This window comes from Artemia sp. Qi Xiang Cuo, chromosome 6 (assembly GCF_049724085.1).
Source record: "Artemia sp. Qi Xiang Cuo chromosome 6, ASM4972408v1, whole genome shotgun sequence".
NCBI classification, from domain to species: domain Eukaryota; kingdom Metazoa; phylum Arthropoda; class Branchiopoda; order Anostraca; family Artemiidae; genus Artemia; species Artemia sp. Qi Xiang Cuo.
Window position 1 is genome coordinate 49277644 of NC_142799.1, and position 20886 is coordinate 49298529.

At 35.7% G+C, this 20886-nt stretch overlaps 1 protein-coding gene across 1 annotated transcript in view; it reads right to left on the bottom strand.

Moving 5' to 3' along the window:
- The window catches only part of LOC148951321 (E3 ubiquitin-protein ligase HECW1-like), a 186453-nt gene that overhangs the window by 159196 nt on the left and 6371 nt on the right, over window positions 1-20886 (bottom strand). Inside the window, exon 2 of the mRNA XM_089090804.1 lies at window positions 19434-20311. Coding sequence (XP_088946930.1) covers window positions 19434-20311 — 878 coding nt within the window. The remainder of the gene's footprint in view (window positions 1-19433; window positions 20312-20886) is intronic.

A 20886-nucleotide genomic window follows, 5' to 3' on the forward strand; every position in this document is an offset into this window, starting at 1 on the left:
ATTAACCAAACTTGACTTCTTTCGTGGGTACCATATAATGCATAAGTAACTAAACTCAGATTTCCAAAATTTAACGTTTAGCATTACACCGCTCAACTACTGGAGTAAAAAATGAAAAAATGATGGTGCTTCAGTTGAAAACCAGTTTTGTATCAAACTTTGTCAAAAGCAGTTTGTGGCAACAATTTTTGTAGTTATCTTCTTCATAGTATACTCAACGCTAAATAGATAAATAAAATTCATCTGTAGCTGATAAAGGAATACTAACTATTCAACTTACCATAGACTATAGTTATTGTAGCGCTAGTTTTTCAGAATTCAACAAATATAGGGGAATATCACGAGCCAGGTGGTTTGAAACAATTTTTCAAAATTATGTCGCATAAACCGAGAAATAGTAATTTCTGTGCGTTTTAAGTTTCAACTTCACTCTTTACTTTCATTAGATTTTTTAAATTTATTATTAAGATAGGCCCCGTCAGCATCGACATCTGGTTCATATTTTCCCAAGAGTGCTTGAGGTTATCCTTTTGAATCTTATCCGACCCCAATATTATAATAGTAAATATTAAAAGCTGCTATAGAATCCTTTCAAATCAAGCCACTCAAGCAGTACTTCGAGAGCACCCATGGTCCTCATCCTCCATCCCCAATCAGACAATCATGCATAATGGTTACGGCTATGACGGCAACCGTAAAGAGCAAACCACTGCCCATAGTAACGGGAAGTTTAGGAAGTCGTTTTGGAAAAAAAAACCGTCAAGTGAGAAAAAATCGCCATTTTAAGCTGATTCACGAATGGTAACTATTATTTCCCGAGTCTTAATAATCCAGGATTATTACAAAAACAAATTTACGGGAATTTCCAAAGAACCTGAACCTCTCAAAATGGTGTCGAATCGAAACAAAAACTGCACCATTGGAATTACTATGGTCGAATACACTAATTAGGAGAATTACAGCTCCATATCTAGATTAAGAAGGAAAACCACTCTTTCGGATGAGAAGCAGGTTTTTTTTTCATTTTCCCTCCTAGGGATGATTGTACCGAGCCAGTGGTCTAGAATGTTAGGAGAGGGCTCATTTGAAAGAAAATTGTCATATCTAGGACCTGTTAAAGTGGCAAATGTTTATGTTGAAATAAAACGTAATTCCTGACAAAAACTGCATCTTCGCACATAAGATAATATAATATACGTATATTCTGGAAAGCTGCTTCTCTGGGGTATAATGTATATTTCAGTGACTCCGTTTATCTCATTTCCTAAGATGTCGTCATAAACTGGTTTTCTGAGCATTCCTTGTATAAAAACTACAACAAAATGATTGACCTTTATCACAAATTGACAGGTGTAAAATAATGCCTAAACTTTAAATAATCCCAGCAAGGCCGTATCCAGGGGGGGGGGTTACCTGGTTTGAACCCCCCCCCCCGAAATTTTTGACCGAGTCGAAAATAAGTCGAAAATTAGTAAAACCTAGGTAAAAATCAGTATAATTAGTCGAAAACTGAGTCAAAATTAGTAAACCCCCCCCACGAAAAAGTCAAAAATTAGTAACCCCCCCCCTCCCAAAAAAACTCCTAGATCCGCCCTTGAATCCCAGTAGGAAGTGATAATTCCAATTATTTTAAAGATCAGTGCTCCTTGGAATCTAAGACGCAAATTAACGTAGGTATACTTTCTTATGAAAAGTTCCAAATTCTCTGCAGCATTGCTGCTGAAAAATTGCAATAACAGTAATACCAATTCCGCAAATTATAAACCTTTGGTTTTCTAAAATCTATACTTGTTTCTTAAAGGACAATATTTAATGAATAATTGAATTTGTACCTGCAATTCCTCAAAAGATACCAAGGATAATATACCCATTGGGCTCTTTGCGTGACAAAATTGAGACTCTTTTTGGTCAAAAAATTGAGAGGCGGGAAGTAAAAGAAAGGCTATATTTAATGCCCTATTGAACAAAAGCTCGTGTCGATTTCTTCAGTTTATTCACCTGAGTTAGAGAACTATCTTTTTGTAAGGTTTAATGTGTATATTTTTAAAACCTAAAAACGAACGAAAATTAATTTTTAAAACATCTGATGGAAGTAAAGAGCGAAGTTGAAACTTAAAAACTACAAAAATTACTTTCTCGCAGTTTATACAACATTGTCTTCTAAACTGGTTCAAATAAACTGATTTACGATATTTCTCTATGTTTGTAGAGGTTTGTAAAACTAGGCCTTTACTCAAAACTAAGCTTGCTTAGGCTTTTTGGACCTCCAGGCTCCCTAAGGACTTTTCCGCTCCTAAACTGTTTTGTTACGCCGGTTTTGATTTTCCAGTAAAGCGCTGGTTTTACAAAATTCTCAGAATACAGGAAAATATCACGAGTCAATTTGTTTGAACCAGTTTTGCTGAAATATGTTGCATAAACTGAGACGCAATAATTTTTGCTCGTTTTAGGTTTCAACTTCGCTCTTTACTTCTTTCAGAACGTTTTTTCACTATAGCAGTATAGGTCGTCATCAGCTAATTACAGTATACGCAGGTGCCCTGAATGTCCAGCCTTTATGAAAAACTATCAGAAGATTTTTCTGACACTCCCTATCCTTACCGTCAAAAAAGAAACGCAATTATAGCCCATTTCAGATGTTCCTAGAAGGAGTTCTTTAGATCAACTCTTTAGATCAAAGGGGGAATATTCCCTCCTTCACCTCCTACCTTTAAATACGCCTCGCAATAGCCCTAAACTACGCACTCCCGAATAAGTTTGTAGGGGAGACGACCACGAATTGAGCGAATAATCAAAAAAGGAAATGAACAAAATAATCTGGGATTCTCAATCTAAAAAAAAAGAAAAAAAAATCATGTAAGCAAAATATTCTGACCTTCATTTCATTAGAACTACGCTCCTAAATTCTGAGCCAACTGTGGAAATGAATCATCCAATTGATAATCCTGTAAACAGGTTGCTTCGGTTCAGACATTAGGAATTAAGCTGACAAAGATAGGATGGACAGTGAAGGATCACCATTTTATCCAATTAAAATTAGAGATATAAAAAACTAAACCAACTCTACTATGAAAGGCTATCTTATAACAACAACAAGAAGAAAAGTCAGTAGCCTGTCAACCATAAACAAATGACAAGCTAAAATAGCAGCTCTCAGATTATTGCGCAATCGTTGAGACGGCCTTCTGAGGACGAATATATCAATGACACAAGGATTGGCTTAACATAAGAAAAATGGTATGTATTTAGAAGGACCAAATGCAGTATTGAGTGTTGCATTTTCTACAAGCACAGACATTATTTCCATTTTACTAGTCAGGTTTCCATTTTTCTGAAAAACAACAGAAAACTGAACTGTTTTTATTTCGACTGTGGTTATAAGCTGTTTCAATGTTTTCCAAACAACAGAAACATGTTTGTGTTTTAGCTTAGCTAAATGGACTTCCTTATGCTTACAGTTTTGAATAGCATATAAGAAGCACAAAGTGCATACTTTTATCCACTTTTAAATTGCTTTTTCTCAAATTGGTTTCCGCTGTCGTATTGAAAAAAAAGTCGTTTTTCTTCCTTATTTTTCATCGGTACTTATGTACTATCTGTAACACACACGCCATATTATATAGGGAAGATGCATAAGAAACTAGTCAAACGGGTTTCTTTCAATAAACAAATGGATTGGAAACCGTGATTTTTTATTGCGTTTACAATATTTAAACTATTGGTTTTTGGGGTTTAGGGGGGGGGGGGTTGAGGTACCTGGGTTGGGTTAGGTTACGTATCTCATATATGCTATACTTTACCCCCACCCCCCTAATGTGCAAAAATAAAGCCGAAATTTGTTTCTAAACTATTATATTTTTATCTTTTCGCGTGTGTTATAGATGGTACATAAGTACCTTTTCATCATGTTCATTCCATCTAATTATACTATCCAATTTGATAATTTTGTCCGATACTACGTTTTAATTTTGACACATCAAAAGGCAAATGAAGATCAAAAACTTAAATTGAAAATCAAATTCATAATTGGATTATAAACGAAAACCTAACGTTTACAATCAATTGGTCAGTTTTACAATTTAATCGGCAATAGAAAGGCCCATTTGATTCAAGTCTTTAGAACTTTTCACTGATACAGACCTATCGTTACATATTATGTCCAATAGATAGTTGAAAACTTTAGCGGCTTCTTAATAAGGCCTGGTCAAATTGTACTAGGTCAATGAAATTTTCAAGAATGAATCAGAGACGAATAAGCCCCTAGAAAAAAGTTTTTAAATTCTCCATTCTACCCCTTTCCAACTTATAAAACATAAAAATTCCTGTGAAGACAGTTCGTCTGCTGAGAGCGGTTTTGCCAAATCAGTTTTTCCAAAACTCCGAGAAAAACGAGTTTGAAAATTTTGACATTTCAAACAGTTCGTGGTAACGAACTGTAAGTAAGGAGCGACCCGGCTCAATGGTAACCGAAACTCTAGAAAACGGGTTTTTAATACCAATAGATATATCAAAAGAATCAGATTTCAATGCTGATTTCAAATATATAACTTTCATCAAGTTTAGAGCTACCCATCAAAAGTTACGCGCCTGAGAAAATTTGGCTGATTTTCAAAAAAAGGGGGAAAGACCCCTAAAAGTTATAGAACCTTAATGAAAATCACACCATCATATTCAGCGTATCAGAGAACCCTACTGTAAAGGTTTCAAGCTCCTATCTACAAAATTGTGGAATTTTGCATTTTTTGCCAGAAGAAAGATCACGGATGCGTGTTTATTTGTTTGTTTGTTTGTTTGTTTTTTTTTTCCCAGGGGTGATCGTATCAAACCAGTAGTCCTATAATATCGCAGGAGGGCTCATTGGAGCTGAAAATAAAAGTTCTAGCGCCCTTTTTAAGTGACAAAAAAAAATGGAGGGCAACTAGGCCCCCTCCAACGCTCATTTTTTTCCCAAAGTCACCCGATCAAAATTTTGAGATAGCCATTTTGTACAGCATGGTCGAAAATATGATAAAAATGTCTTTTAGGATGACTTGATTTTCCAAAGTCCCCAGGGGGAGGGCTGAAAGTTATGAACTTTACCCAATGTTAACATATAGTATTGGCTATTGGGAAGTATACAGACTTTTTCAGAGGAGATTTTTTCTGGTAGGTGGGGGAAGGAAAGGGTCGGGGGTTATATGGAAGTATCTTTCATTGAAGGATGTTTTCTTGGGGCATGGGACATTGCTATGAAGGGGGCGCCGGATATCCCAGCATTATAAAAGAAAAAGATCAGAAATTAAATAAAAAAAAAAAACAAGTTTTTCAACTGATCAACTGATTGTGATTAAGAGGTAATTTTTAAAGAACTGTAAAAAAAAATCTAACTATAGTTTAAATAGCAGGGTATTGACTAGGGGGCGAACCCCATAATATACGTGTTAAAAATTTATGAATATAGAAGTTCGTTACATAAGTTAATTCTAAGTTACGTATATTTATTACTAATAAAAACGTTCGTAAATAAAATTAAACAAGTTTCGAGAAAGCCATTTAACCAAATATAACATGCAAATTTTGTTTTAAATATTCATGTACGGTGAGCCAAAATCAAAACCTGCATTAATTCAAAAACGTTCAAAATTTAAATAAAAAAAAACAAGTTTTTTTAACTGAAAGTAAGGAACGACGTTAAAACTTAAAACGAACAGAAATTATTCCGTATATGAAGGGGCTGTCCCCTCCTCAACGCCTCGCTCTTTACGCTAAAGTTTGACTTTCTCACAACTCTATTTTTTTAAACAATAAAAAAACTTTAGCGTAAAGAGCGAGGCGTTGAGGAGGGGACAGCCCCCTTCATATACGGAATAATTTCTGTTCGTTTTAAGTTTTAACGTCGTTCCTTACTTTCAGTTAAAAAAACTTGTTTTTTTTATTTAATGTATCTCCGAACTGGCTGTAGCTACAGCGCTTACATCTTACAGCAATGTCAATTAGACCATTCGAAAGAGATTTTTTATAGACAACATAGCGCTTGTAACTCAGTTTCGACTACAACTGTTATTTTCAGCAAAACGGCTCTCAGCAGACGAGTTGCTAACTTTGAATAAGTTGAGTCTGGCTAAGACTCTGCTTCTTCCGGACTGTAGAACTTAGAAAAGTGGTTCCCTCGACTTTAGCCAGATTAGAAAAAAAGAAAGAACTGTTTTCAACATCAAGAGAATTAGACATATTTTCAAGAAACATTTTAGGCCTTACAAGTAAGAAATGTGTGGAAGTAGGATTTTCAAAAACCACTTTCCTATGCCATAGCTGGGTTTTAAGTTTTATTCCTCGAAGTTCCAATCACGTAGCAAAACACTTTTTCACGACAGATTAAGGTAGTGGAAAGGGGGGAGGGCTGGAGAAAGGATCTTAACATTACCTTTAGATCCATATATGAAAGTTTTAGTGACCTAGAAATACTCGCTCAACTTTTCTAGATCGAACTTTTACCTATAAAAAAAATACCAATAATAACCTATATAGGTATAAAAATACATAAAATTTACCTATAATAATTCAAATTCTGGAATTCTAGGTCTTGGGAAAAAATCTTATAGCTAGTAATTTTTTACGTAAAAAAAGAAACAAAGTTAAACAGGACGTTTCCTATTCAATAATGAAAGTAACAGGGAATCAGAGATACATTATTATTATTAGATATTATACATTATTGGAATAAGATCTAGAGTTATTAATCTGTACTACTTATTAATTATTGGTAAGGAATAATATTTTCGATTTTAATATCCTATTCAGGGATATGAGTAGCAATCTCCTCACCCCCCCCCCCACTTCGACTTTTAAGCTAAACATTAGCTTTTACGGAACAAAACGATTCTTTGAAGACGATACTCATCCCTTAAAAGGTTCACCCCTAACAGCAATCCCTAATGGAGGAGGGGGTTTGCAATGAATATTTATATCATCATTTTTTTAATATTATGGTTGCAGCAGTAGCTGCAACCTAGTAAAGAGCGAACCACTGCCCATAGTAATCAAAAAATAAAAAAACGCGTTTTGAAGAACCTGCCAGGTGAAAAAATTGCCATCTGACATTAAATCAGGAATGGTAACTATTGTTTCGAAAAAGTTTATTGCAAAAAGAAATTTATGGTGATTTCTAAAAAGAGCCTGAAACCCCTTGAAAATGGCGTCAGATCGAAATAAAACTGCACGAATGGAATCAGCATGGTCAAATACCTTCAGTAGGATAATTACAGTCCTCCACCTTGAACACCAAGGAAAATAACTTTTGCATGGATAGCACTGATGTCTGCTTCTTTTTCTTTCTTTTTTTTTCCACCAGGACTAGCGTTTGACCAGAACATCATAGAGAGATGTTTAATGGCTCCTTTGAACGAAAATTAAATTTACTAGTGCCTTTTTAAGTGACCAAAATATTGGAGGGCAACTGGTCCCCCTCACTAAAGGCCTCTCCCCACAAAGTTATTCAATCAAAATTTTGAGATAACCATTTTGTTCAACATAGTTCAAAGGTCCACCCTCTATGACTTTGGTGATGGTACGACTTTCCATAGTGCCTGGGGAAAGGGCTGTACGCTGTATCCGTATCGCATGTATCGATATCACGCGTATCGATATGGGCGTATAGGTATCACAGGTATCTTAGACAGAAAGATAAAAATAACTTAGACAGAAAGATAAAAAATAACTCATATGAAAGATATTGCTCATATCTACGTCCTTCCTATAAATTTCACAATCAGCAAGTTCTAACTGGCACTAAAAACGGCACTTTTGGTGTCATGTCTCGAGTGGAAAAGGTGGGGCTAGTAGCCAACCAGAACTTTTAGAGTGACATTTAATGGCTCATTTGAATTTTCATATCTACGTGATGTTTATCAATTCTACTATCCGTAAGTGTGATATAGCACTAAAAAAAACACTTTTGGTGTCACTTCTTAAGTAGAAAAGCTTGGAAGTATAAAACGATATCATCCTTGTAATAATTATTGTCCAAAACCATTAACTGGAGGCTTGCAAGAACACCTCCCATATATTCCCCCTTGAGGCCCCTTAATAAGCTACGCAATTAAGGTTCAAACACCAATGTATCAAATTAGATTATTAGAGGCGTGGTTCTGTTAGTACAGCTTTGGAAAGCTATTGCTCATATCTACATGATGTTTATCAATTCTACAATCTGTAAGTTTGATATAACACTAAAAAAAACACTTTTGATGCCATTCCTTAAGAAGAAAAGCTTATAAGTACAAAGCGATATCATTATTGCAGTAGTTATCATTTGAGCACATTAACTGGATGTTTTGAAGAAAATCACTCGTACATTCCTCCTCCAAGCCCCCTCTAAAAGTTCCACAATTGAGGTAAAAAAATAATATGTCAAGTCATGTTATCAGAAGCATGTTTCTGTTAGTACAGCTTTGGACTTCAAATTAGAGTGTCTTGCGTTCAATTCCTGCTTGTTTTTTTTTCAGTCACGGTTTTGTCCCTTCTAAATGGTCATTTTCAGATAATTTCACTGTTTTTGTAAATGTGATACGCTCATTTTTTAAAGTGTATTTCGGGAAGGTATTTTGTCAAGCATTTTGATACAAAAGGGAATAGAGGTCATCCAGTTCATGGTTTGCAAAAACATTCTTAGTAGATCACTAAGTCCATACCAAAAACGAATGGCTTAATTTTATCAAAATCCTGTAGGGGGGTCAAGTTTGAAGCAAATTTTCTCAAACCAAGTGAAAATGACAGAGAAAACTGAAAAACGAGCCATATAGTAATTAAAAAGGTAAAGATGCAGGCTACTAAAGAAAATTGACCTGTTTCAGTGGATGCTTGAATTATGCAGGCTTATCTTAGTTTTGACAACGTTTTCGGAGAAACTATTTTTCAGTCGGGGGGGGGGGGGCAAACTGGGGTCTGGGGGAAAACTGAGGTTTGGGAGGGGCAGTCGCCCTTTCTTCCCTCTAGCAAAATACACCCCTGCCCCCGATTCCTTGCCAATTTGTGGCTGGAGAAGTGTAGGCATGTGGTTCTGGACCTACTTAAAGTTGTATATTAAGACAATCATTACTCATTATTATACTTACTTATCCAAACTATTTACTTGATAATTCCACAGTAATATTCTCTCCATACGTAAGACTGTGCATCCAAAGAGGAAGAAAGACAAATGAAGTCAGTTCTGTAGGAGAATTAAATAAAAAAAACAAGTTTTTTTAACTGATAGTAAGGAGCGACATTAAAACTTAAAACTAACAGAAATTATTCCGTATATGAAAGGCTGTCCCCTCCTCAACGCCTTGCTCTTTACGCTAAAGTTTTTTATTGTTTAAAAAAAATAGAGTTGTGAGAAAGTCAAACTTTAGCGTAAAGAGCAAGGCGTTGAGGAGGGGACAGCCCCTTTCATATACGGAATAATTTCTGTTCGTTTTAAGTTTTAATGTCGCTTCTTACTTTCAGTTAAAAAAAATTGTTTTTTTTATTTAATTTTTGAACGTTTTTGAATAAATGCAGGTTTTGATCTTGGCTCACAGTACCTGAATAATTAAAACAAAATTTTTATATTAATTTACTTTTATTTGGTTAAATGGCTTTCTCGAAACTTGTTTCATTTTATTTACGAACGTTTTTATTAGTAATAAATATACGTAACTTACGAATTAACTTACGTAACGAACTTCTATATTCATATATTTTTAATACATACATTAGGGGGTTCTCCCCCTAGTCAATACCTTGCTCTTTAAGCGAAAGTTCAAATTTTGTTCCAATTCTTAAAAAATGACCGCTTAATCACAAAGGCCGTTAATTAGAATAAATAGCTCTTATGAAAGTACTAAAAAATCTCTGGCTTAAAGAGTGAGGTATTGACTAGGGGGCGAACCCAATCATATATGTAATATTTTCTGTTCGTTTAAAGTTCTGATGTTGCTGCTGTTGCAGTTGAAAAACTTTTTTTTTTATATTTAATTTCTGATCTTTTTTTAAATAATGCTGGGAAGTCCGGCGTCCCCTTCATAGCAATGTCCCTTCCCCCATGAAAACTTCCTTCATGGAAAGATCCTCCTACATAACCCCCGACCCCAGGCACGTACGCAGGAATTTGTTTCGGGGGGCCCAATTTGCTTCGGGGGGGCCAAAACCTTCAAACCCATTATTCTGTGACAAAAATCAGAAAATTATGGGAAAATGAAAAAAATCGTGAGATTTCAGGGGGAGCCTGGACCCGGAGGCCCCCCTGCGTACGTCCCTGCCCGATCCCCCCCCCACTACCAGGAAAAATCTCCCCTGAAACGTCTGTACTGTATACTTCCCAATAACCAATACTAGCCTATATGTTAACAGTGGGTAAAGTTCATAACTTTCAGCCCACCCCCCGGGAACTTCGGGGGATTAAGTCATCCTAAACGACATACTTATAATATTTTCGAACATGCTGAACACAATGGCTATCTCCAAATTTTGATCAGGTGACTTTGGGAAAACAATGAGCGTGGGAGGGGGCCTAGTTGCCCTCCATTTTTTGGTCACTTAAAAAGGGCACTAGAACTTTTAATTTCCATTCCAATGAGCCCTCCCACGATATTCTAGGACCACTGTGTCGATACGATCACCCCTGGGAAAAAAAAAATAAAATAAACACGCACCCGTGATCTTTCTTCTGGCAAAAAATGCAAAATTCCACATTTTTGTAGATAGGAGCTTGAAACCTCTACAGTAGGGTTCTCTGATACGCGGAATATGATGGTGTGATTTTCATTCATGTTCTATAACTTTTAGGGGGTCTTTCTCCCTTTTTTCGAAAATCAGCCAAATTTTCTCAGGCGCGTAACTTTTGATGGGTAGGATTAAACTTGATGAAACTTATACATTTGAAATCAGCATTAAAATCCGATTCTTTTGATGTATCTATTTGTATCAAAATACCGTTTTCTAGTTTCGGTTACCATTGAGCCGGGTCCCAATGACCAATACTATATGTTAACATTTGGTAAAGTTCATAACTTTCAGCCCACCTCCTGGGGGCTTCGAGGGATTAAGTCATCCTAAAAGACATAGTTATAATATTTTCGATCATGCTGAACAAAATGGCTATCTAAAAATTTTGATCCGATGACTTTGGGAAAAAATGAGCGTGGAAGGGGGCCTAGTTGCCCTCCATTTTTTTTTGTCACTTAAAAAGGGCACTAGAATTTTTAATTTCCGTTCCATTGAGCCCTCCCGTAATGTTCTAGGACCACTGGGTCGATACGATCACCCCTGAAAAAAAAAAACAAATAAACACGCATATGTGATCTTTCTTCTGGCAAAAAATAGAAAATTACACATTTTTGCAGATAGGAGCTTTAAAACTCTACAGTAGTGTTTTATGATAAGCTGAATATGATGGTGGGATTTTCATTAAGTTTTTATATTTTTTAAGGGGTCTTTCCCCTTTTTTTTGAAAATCAGCCAAATTTTCTCAGGCGCGTAACTTTTGATAGGTAAGATTAAACTTGATGAAACTTATATATTTGAAATCAGAAGTAAAATATAATTCTTTTGATGTATCTATTGGTATCAAAATTCCATTTTTTAGAGTTTCGGTTACCACCACCACGAACTGTTTGATTCAGGTAATTCTTCCTAAAATTTTTGAAATGAAAACAAACTTAGTTTATAATACCATTTATCGTATCTACACAAGATATTTATCTTCTTTTGAAATTTTTATTCATTTCTTAAGTAATGGGTGGCTTTTCTATACAAGGACAGGTCAAATAACTCCATAAGCCTAAAGGCACATGTCGATACGCACACCTGTCCGCTTAGTTAACTTTTTTTTGTCGAAGCTACTCGTCAAGAGCTACTTTCTTAAGTGCTACTAAATTTAATTTTTTGAGACAAAAGAATTAAACATCTATTTCTTCTTTTTAAATTATTTTTACAGAAAGAACGACATTATGTTTCGATTTTTCATTCCACTATAAACTTATTTTTTCCTTCAGTTCTTGTACTTAGGCTTCTTCGTTCAGCTCCTTAATAAGGGCTGATGTGTCTTATCTCCCCTAGATTGGACGTGATTAGAAATTATATAAAAGAATAAGTTTTGAATTGAAACTAAGGAGCAACATTAAAACATTAAAAGTGTCCTTATATGTATTACATTTACCGTACCAAAACTTCTACTATGTTTTGTGTTTTCAGTAAAGCGCTAGTTTTCTGTAATCCTACAACCATAGAGAAATACCACCAGTTGATTTATTTGCACTAGTTTTATTGATATATGTTAGATAGGCTGGGAAGTAATGATGTTTGTTCATTTATGTTTCAACTTCGCTCTTAACTTCCCTCGGAATTTTTTTTTTTTTAAATTAATCTCAATAGGGACAGGTTGCAAATATCATCAGAATCTCATCTTTCTTTTGTTAAAAATTTTTTGAAATAAAAACATTGGACAATTTCTCCAGGAAAGCCCCATACCATTCACCTCTACGCATTTAAACATATAAATATAATCTTTTTTCAAACACAAAATATTTCTGCAATAAAACAATATATTTCACCCTGTTAGTATTCGTATTTCACCTTAGACCCAATATATTCCTCCAAATGACTTGAGGCTAGAGGATAAGTCTCCCTTCATATCTGAATGACCACTCATATCGAGTTGAAAGATTTGAGCCTAAAAATACCCTTTGAAGGCTTCCGGTGACTCCTGCCTCCAACAACCAGACCAACTTGACCCTCCCTCTTCCCCAGAACTAGTGTCTAACTATAAAATGTCGTATATCTGTAGCCATTACTAGCCTATATAAACAGTATATAGCAAGCATTCATTTTGTATAAACTTGTCAGGAGGCTTGGTGCTGCAGTGAGTAGAGTAGTTAGTAGTAGTAGTACTAGTATAATAACTTATTATGAATGAAAACATAAAAATTGATAAGCAGCACACAAAATGCCAAGCTTACGAAGGCATACTACGAACACAATGCCGGCAAAGAATAGAAAAATATCAATAACCACAATTTGAATAAATGCAAAGAAACGAATTTATAAATTACTTTAAAGAATTAAAATTTTGGGGTCAAACTACGAACCGAATCAAACACAAACAGCAAAACATATATATATATATATATATATATATATATATATATATATATATATATATATATATATATATATATATATATATATATATATATATATATATATATATATATATATATATATATATATATATATATATATATATATATATATATATATTATATATATATATTGATTTTTGAGCCATTAAGTTTTATGATTTCTACAGTAAATAGAACATTAAAAGTTAAAACAGAGCTAGGAATCTTACTTTGTTCATAAAGTAGCTCGTTTTGCGCATTGCATACAAGTGAGTATCAATATTGGTCTACCAGTAGGACTAAGGCAAAGAAAAGACGTACACGGGCATATTTGTGTAAAGAGTACAATAACTATGTCATAATAAGCTACAATATAACGGAGAGGAAGCCCTATGAATGCAATGAACGGGTGTGGTGACTGGTGAAGCTTGGACAAAGCTGAGCGTAATCTGTTCATAGGCAGATTAGTTTCATTCTAAATTGTGGGTATTGAAGAACGTGAGCTGATGCTCGCATCCCAAATTTGAAATGATACACAGTGAATAGAAGCATGTACAATAACTGATTGATTTGACAGAGCTTGACCCTATAATCGCTCATTTATTGACATTAATTCAAGAATCTGCTTGGACCTAGTTTAATCCCTTATATCCGCGATTTTTTAGAACTTCAAGGACAATAACATGACCTGGGTTATTTAAGGCTACTTGGGATCATTTTGCCTGTCGACAGTGGAGTATATTGGGCCTATTAGAGCCTTTCAGTTTCTTTCAGCGTTTTCTCGTAGCCGTTCTCACTACTAACTTTTCAGCACGAAGGCGGGTCTTTCCACCAGTTGGCTTGGGACTTACCAGACAGATACCTTAGGCCAATGGAGCAAGAAAATGGTAGTTTTCAGACGTAAAACTTTTCCTCAACCTTTACACTAAAGTGCTCTAATCAGGTTTAACTAACGGAGAAAGTACCTCAGACCAAGGGGAGGGATTTCCGAGCTTCACTTACCTTCTATACAAACATTTCAGAATTCCTCGAACACTCGGATTCCTCGAACAATATGAAGTTTATAATCCAGCTAGCGCCTAGTCCTTAAAGCTCAGTGGCCTAAAATTTCTTGAGGGGGGGGGGAGTCTCTTTACCTGTAGGTGCAACCATGATATGTCTTGATGACTGTTGTCTTTGGTTTCAATTTCAATCTATACTTTTCTTTAAAGTTCTTATTTTTGAAGACGTTTTTGTAAATTAATTTGTGTTTCTTTCTGGGTTGACATGGTTGTACTGACATGGGCTGACAGGAGCATATTTCCAAGTTGTAGTCTTCACAATTTTGCTAATAAAGTATTCTATTTTGATCGTATTTGTTTTTTTATTAGGTTAAATAGGTTGGGTTAGGGTAAAATAGGTTTAGATTACGTATTTAATATATGCTATGCTTTACCCCCACCCCCTAATTTCCAAATATACTTTCAATTTGTCTCTAAACTATTATATTTTCATCATAATTTTGTTTTATTTCACTAGCATTCACCGAACTTCACTTTTCGAGTGTGTTCTATATAAAAGACAAGTACCAAATAATTTATCAATAAATGTAAATGCTGTTTTCTTAAATTTATGCTTCAATTTATTCTTTTAAATAACCCACTTAAATAATAAAATACACTGCGTAAATTAACGAGATTACGGAAAAAATTACTTCGAGACACATCCAGATACTTCCATATGGCCTACACGAATGGCCTAGAAACGAAGCCCTGCCTAACTTCGAAATATTCAACAAAAATAATCCTTAAAAGTGAGGGTAGTATATAGGGTCAAAGTAAAGTGTTTGTGTCTGAGCTAAAGCTCAACACTATATCGACCTTCTCTTAAGCATGACTTTAATTTTAAGTACTCGAAGTCTTAGTAAAGCTCTTTGCCTATTGGAGCAAAATATAAAAGCGTAATATTGTCTTCCATAACACCTGCTTTTCCAAGCTGAAGCAATTACTTTTGATTCAAACACATTGTATAAATTGAATGGCTGTTGGGGAGTTAACACAAAAACATAAATCTTGGGCGCCAATTGTTTTTTCCTGCCTAGGTAGAATACAAGAGTGCAGCAAGGTCAAAATTTACGGGAAGCATAATGTAGGTAAAAAGGTTACGCCAAGGGAATGCTTTACCCATAACATTGTCATCAAGTTAACGACTTGGTAATAAATAGCTAAAACTTTTACCATTCTCTACAAAATTTCTTCCCAAATTTTCGAAACGATACCCCGTTTGTGGCTGTTTTGACAAATTACACATTTTCCATGTGGAAGCTAAGGAACCTGGCTGAGTATACGGGCTTGTAATATTTATAATTTGTTTTAATTCAATATGCAAGAGCAAAACAAAGGCAGGAGATCCTTTTAGGCAAAAGCAATTCTTGGACGACTACAGAGCAGGCTTATGAGGAAGTACTAAAATATCTTGCCAGGAAGCTTAGCCTACAAAACTCATTGTTTCAACTAGAAACGACTTGGATTGTTGGCTGAGCGATAACCCTCTAGGTATAGCCAATCAATGCACAGGAAAGAATAATAAAATACAGAGGCATATTAGAAAGGCCCTATTTTCTTACTTTGTCCCCCATGATCAAAATTTATGACGGTCCCCTGACAAGGAGATTTGTAAGTTTAATGAACTCTACCGCATCTTATGTTTAAGAATTAAACAACGTCATTTTTTTCTCCAGCATCACAGGACAGATGGCTGATGGCCGTAAGATTGAAAACCCAACAAAAAAATACTCTAACATTAATTTGCTTTATTGTGAATATGACATATTTGACATTGAATGTCAGACTATTTAATTTTCCCGAAATTAGCGTCAAGAATCTCAATAAGTCCTTTTGTATCTCACATCTTTCGAGTATAATTCTTTTAATATAATTACTACTTCTACCACAACTACTACTACTAACAGCTCACTGCAAGATCAAGGCGCCAGAGGGTAACATAGCTGGGCACGCTTCTCAATCCATTTAAAGCTTCACTGTTTACTCATACTCATAAAGTCACAACTTCCTTTAAATCCTTTCTTATGACCTATTCCCCCTTCCCTCCCCCCTTTCAGGGACGACTCGCTTTTCCGCCGATTTCTTTTTTTTTGCATACTCGTAAGTTTTTCCTTTGAATAACTGAAGATGATGACTAACCCAAGCAAAAATGCGATTCCTACAACAACCATAGACAGATAGCCAACTGGCAAGAAATTTCTGATGAAAAAGAACTTTTGTAACTCTGTAAAATACGAGGGTACACAACCACAGAGACCATTGTGGTGTTCGCATGCGCACCTCGTAGGCGACATTTTCAACAAAATTTAGCTGATGTTCGTTTTATTTGAAATTTTCCAAATTGCATCCAAAGATGCAAGACAAAAAAATTCCCGAAATTTAGTTAAAATACATTGCCAAAAGAAAAAACACATGTTTCGCTTAAATCTAGGAAATGCTTGTGCATTGCACTTGGAATACTTTGCTCATCAACAAGTTTTTTCAACTGGGCTTTTGATTGGTGTATTTACGAAAAAATAATCATGCAAGTTATGGAAATTATATAAATTGTCTATTCCTTCCAGACACGTTTTATAGTGGGAAAAGAATGAGGTATATTTGATAAAGGGTCTCCGATTAGCTCGAAACTTCCAGGGATCGTTCCATGGATCAAGAACGACGAACATTTCTGGAAGGAGGGGGTTTTAGGGGGCCCATAAATAGGCCGACAAATGTGTGCCCCCAATTAGTTTGGAACTTACAGTCGTAAGTGCCTTGGCCAAGAGGAAGCCAATGTACAAAAAAGGGTTTGGGGCAGTGACCAGTGGCCACCCTCAAATAGTCTTTTTCTACAGCCCCCTTTTTTCTGATTGGCTTGAAACTTATATCCTTCAGTTTTGGCTAAGGGGACCACAATACAGAAAGAAAAATACAAAAAAACAAATCAATTCCTTCAAAAAATTCAAGGAAAAAATATTTTCTCCGAATAGCCTGAACCTTCCACCCGCGTGTTCCTGGGGCAAGGGGATTTTAATGCACAATGACAAAATAGAAAAAAAAATGATTTATCTAACAATGGCGCTTGAAAAAGGGCCAAACACTTCTGTTTCTCAACAGCTTAAAACATAGAACCATAAGTCCCAGTGTGGGTTATATTAGACCCTAATGTAGAAGAATTTTATTTTTGGTGCATGGGACCTCCAAACAGGGAACGAAAAAGGACGAATAAGCTTATTTTCATTCTTAAAGGCTTGAAACTTCAAAATGTATGTCCGTGGGCCAAGTAGATATATAAGAAACAATATACAAGAAACAAGAAACAATTTTGTTTAGGCGCATGGACCACCTCAAAACTACGACTCAAAAAGAGCCGTTGTTTCTGACAGGTTTTCGACGTTCAGCGATCGTTGCCTTGGCTAAGGTTATCACACATTTTTGTCTAAGTCTCTTATTTAAGGAAATTTCTGTTTGATTGGCTATTTTAACTTCTGTCTGTTTTGGGTTCCATGTACTTGTTATCTTCGTTGTGACGTGACTATGAATTTCAATTTCTGTTCGTTTTGTGTTTCATTTATTCAGCAGGTCCTGTTTTTTTTTTTTTAAAGCTTTGAATTATTATGTCTTTTTTTCAGCCTAAAAAAATATTTTTTTCGGAAGTGCCGATGTGGTATTTCCAATAAAAAGAATGTCTAGACCTGCTTCCCTATTGCCATTTCACATTCCGAATATTAGAAAATTCTATAAAGCAGTTATGCACACAGGGTGGGAGGGCTGTGGGCCTCACCCCCCCCCCAAAAAAAAATCTCCCGATTTTTCGAATTTCTGGTGTGACATATTTACTTTTTGTTGCTAAACGATTTTAGACCCCCTCCGAAATGTCAACCTTCATGACAGAATTTCTCCGTAGACATTCATGTCTGCTGGTAATGGTGGGCACAACCAGAATTTTGGTTGGAGGAGAACAACCAAGATTTCGAATTGGTGGTCCTGCACCGCCTTGCACCGTCCTGCACCGCCTTGCAATATCTATGCCCATGATCTTAGGCACAGCCAGTGGTACAGTGCAGAACCCTTCAAGGGGCTAAATTCTATTTCTTCCCGTTAATACTTTCAAAAGTCCAACAATTTATTCTTTCGAAAAAAAAACGTGATTGCAGTTTGAAAGCAAACAAGCAATTTATATGGATCTAGGACCTTTGGAGCTTTCACGAGAAATGACAAGAGATGAAGAATTAAAATGGGTCTAAGACAAAGTCCTGACAAGGAGCAAAACATCCGAGCAAGGTCACTTCTCTTGGTTCATTTTTACTATTAAATTTTAGTACTGCAAAAGGTGTGTTTTATTTTTTTACTCGAAATGGCATGATAATAAAAAGTTTAACAAAAGATGTTTAAAAATAGCACGTCTTAAAATGAGTAATAAAGCCCCTGGTCAAATGATTACCAATTTTTATCAATACGTCAAAAGCCCTACCCTGTTTTGAAATGTACTTAGCGTTATGCGATTGCATACATTTGATCGTAAAGGCTTCAGTTAAATACCAGCATTAATTCTAATTGGATTTTATCTAGAGCCGGGAGCAGTGTTATGTCATAAAGAAAATATTCAGAGCCTATAGGCTACACACAGGGAGAAAGGCTCTTTTTTAGTACATTCCAAAAAATACCCCGGAAAATTTTGAGACTGGCAAATATGCAAAATAGAGAGACTATAGGTCCAAAAAACATTTATTTTTTCATTCTTTAGAGCCCCATCTTATCTCCGGATAGCTGCTCAGACCCCACTCCCATGGTTATCTACGACTTGCGAAGCAACACTGGCCACGCAACACTTTTGATTTAAAAGACACCATGTGATGTTCGCCTATCTGAGATCGGAATCTCATCTCTGGGGTCAGCACGTTCAATTGATTGGTACAGTCCGTTTTCTTGTATTTTTTCTGGTTCAGAATGTTTGGAAACCTGTATTTTTTTTTTACCAAACTTGTAACAGTATATCTAAATTCTCGCCTATAGGAACAGTTGAAAATTTAAGTCGGAGTTTCATTACCCCGATGCATTATCAGATAAGCTGAAGTATTTGATGCCCTGGTATGAAAAGGGACCAAGAGACTTTCGGGCAATACGGTGCCTGCCCCTAATGACCTTAAAATATAACTGTCAAAAGCAACAATTTAAAGAAAATAGGTGAAAACGGTAAACAAGAAAACTAATTATTCAAAGAAATCAATAACACAAAAGCAAAAGAAAGAATAAAGACTCGAAAACAAGCAAAATGAAAAAAAAAACCTACTTGGTGGCAGGGGATCTTGGTCTGGTGGCAATTCTATCCTTAAATAATTTCCTGGTAATGATGGCACACGAGACACGGTTTCACTATTTTTTAACTTTTCAATGTTTTCAGACTCGCACTCCGGGGGATGGATAAAGACATGTGTTGCCACTTGGAAAGGAGTAGGTGAATTTGGAGTTATAGGGTATACTTTAGTCACGAAAGTTTTCAGTGGTTCAAGCACATGAATATTTGGGGGTTTTGGCTTCGGCTTCAAGGGTATATTGTGAGGAAAGAACTCTGGTTTTAATCCTTTGGGTGGCGGTGTAGGTGCTGGACTGTCATCAGTTTGCTCTACATTTACCGAGTCAGGTTCGATATTGGTGCTTTCTACACTAAGGTTCGACATGCCAGACAACGAGCTGGGAGACGACGTTGTAAGCCTGTCAGTATATGCTGGAGCTAATAAACTGTTCAGTGATCCAGAAGTTGAACCAGGAATTTCTTCTGAAGGAGTCACGGTTCTTTCCAACTGCTCTTGGCTAGGAGAGGAGGCATTTACCCTCTCTAAAGGCTTATGGTTTGCCTTTGTTGGGCGAGGTGGCAAAGGGGGAACAACTTCTGCAGCTGCTTCAGCTTCATACTGATAAACTGTCCCAGATGTTTTTAGCCAAATTGGAGAATAGTCATTTTCTTGACTTTGAGGTATATTACGACTCTCAACTGGTTCCATTTTAAAACAAGGATTATCAAACGCTAGTCTATTCTTTGAAGATGATGCCATGTCACAGACTCTTTTTAATGGTATGTGGTTTTTTAACTCCAATTCTTCTATATAGAATTCCGGTGGAAGCAAACAGTTTTGTCTTGACAATGGAATCTTTCTCCAAGGTTTGTGTCTGGAAAATAAAATAACAAAATAATTTACAAGGGATTCTTTTCTTTTTTTTTTTACAAAACATTAAGAACTAGTTGACAGATGAATAGTAAAAAAAAAGGAAAAACATGGTATGGCAGTCTAAAAGCTATTTCAAAATACAGTTAGTATAAACTTAGCTTAGCAGAAATTTGCTTCAGCTCTCTCTCGAAAAAAAAAAGTACTGGTCCATTATATGTGCCTTTCTAAAAAGTCAATTTTGGTTAATACTAATGAAATAAAATAAGATGAATATATAATAGTTTAGAAACAAATTTGGGCAATATATTAGCACATTAGGGGGGGGGATAAAACATATCATATGTTAAATACGTAACCTAATCTAACCTAGGTACCTTTTTCCCCTTCTAAACCCCCCAAAAAACAGTTTAAATATCGTAAACGCAATGAAAACCACGCTATGCATTGCACTATTCTATAGCGGTCTCTTGAATTAACCCGTCTGGAGCGGGTTTTTCGTGACTGGTTTACTTTTAAAGGCCCATCTAATGCACTAGTAACAAATTTGAGTTATACTATTCCATAGTATTCCATGCT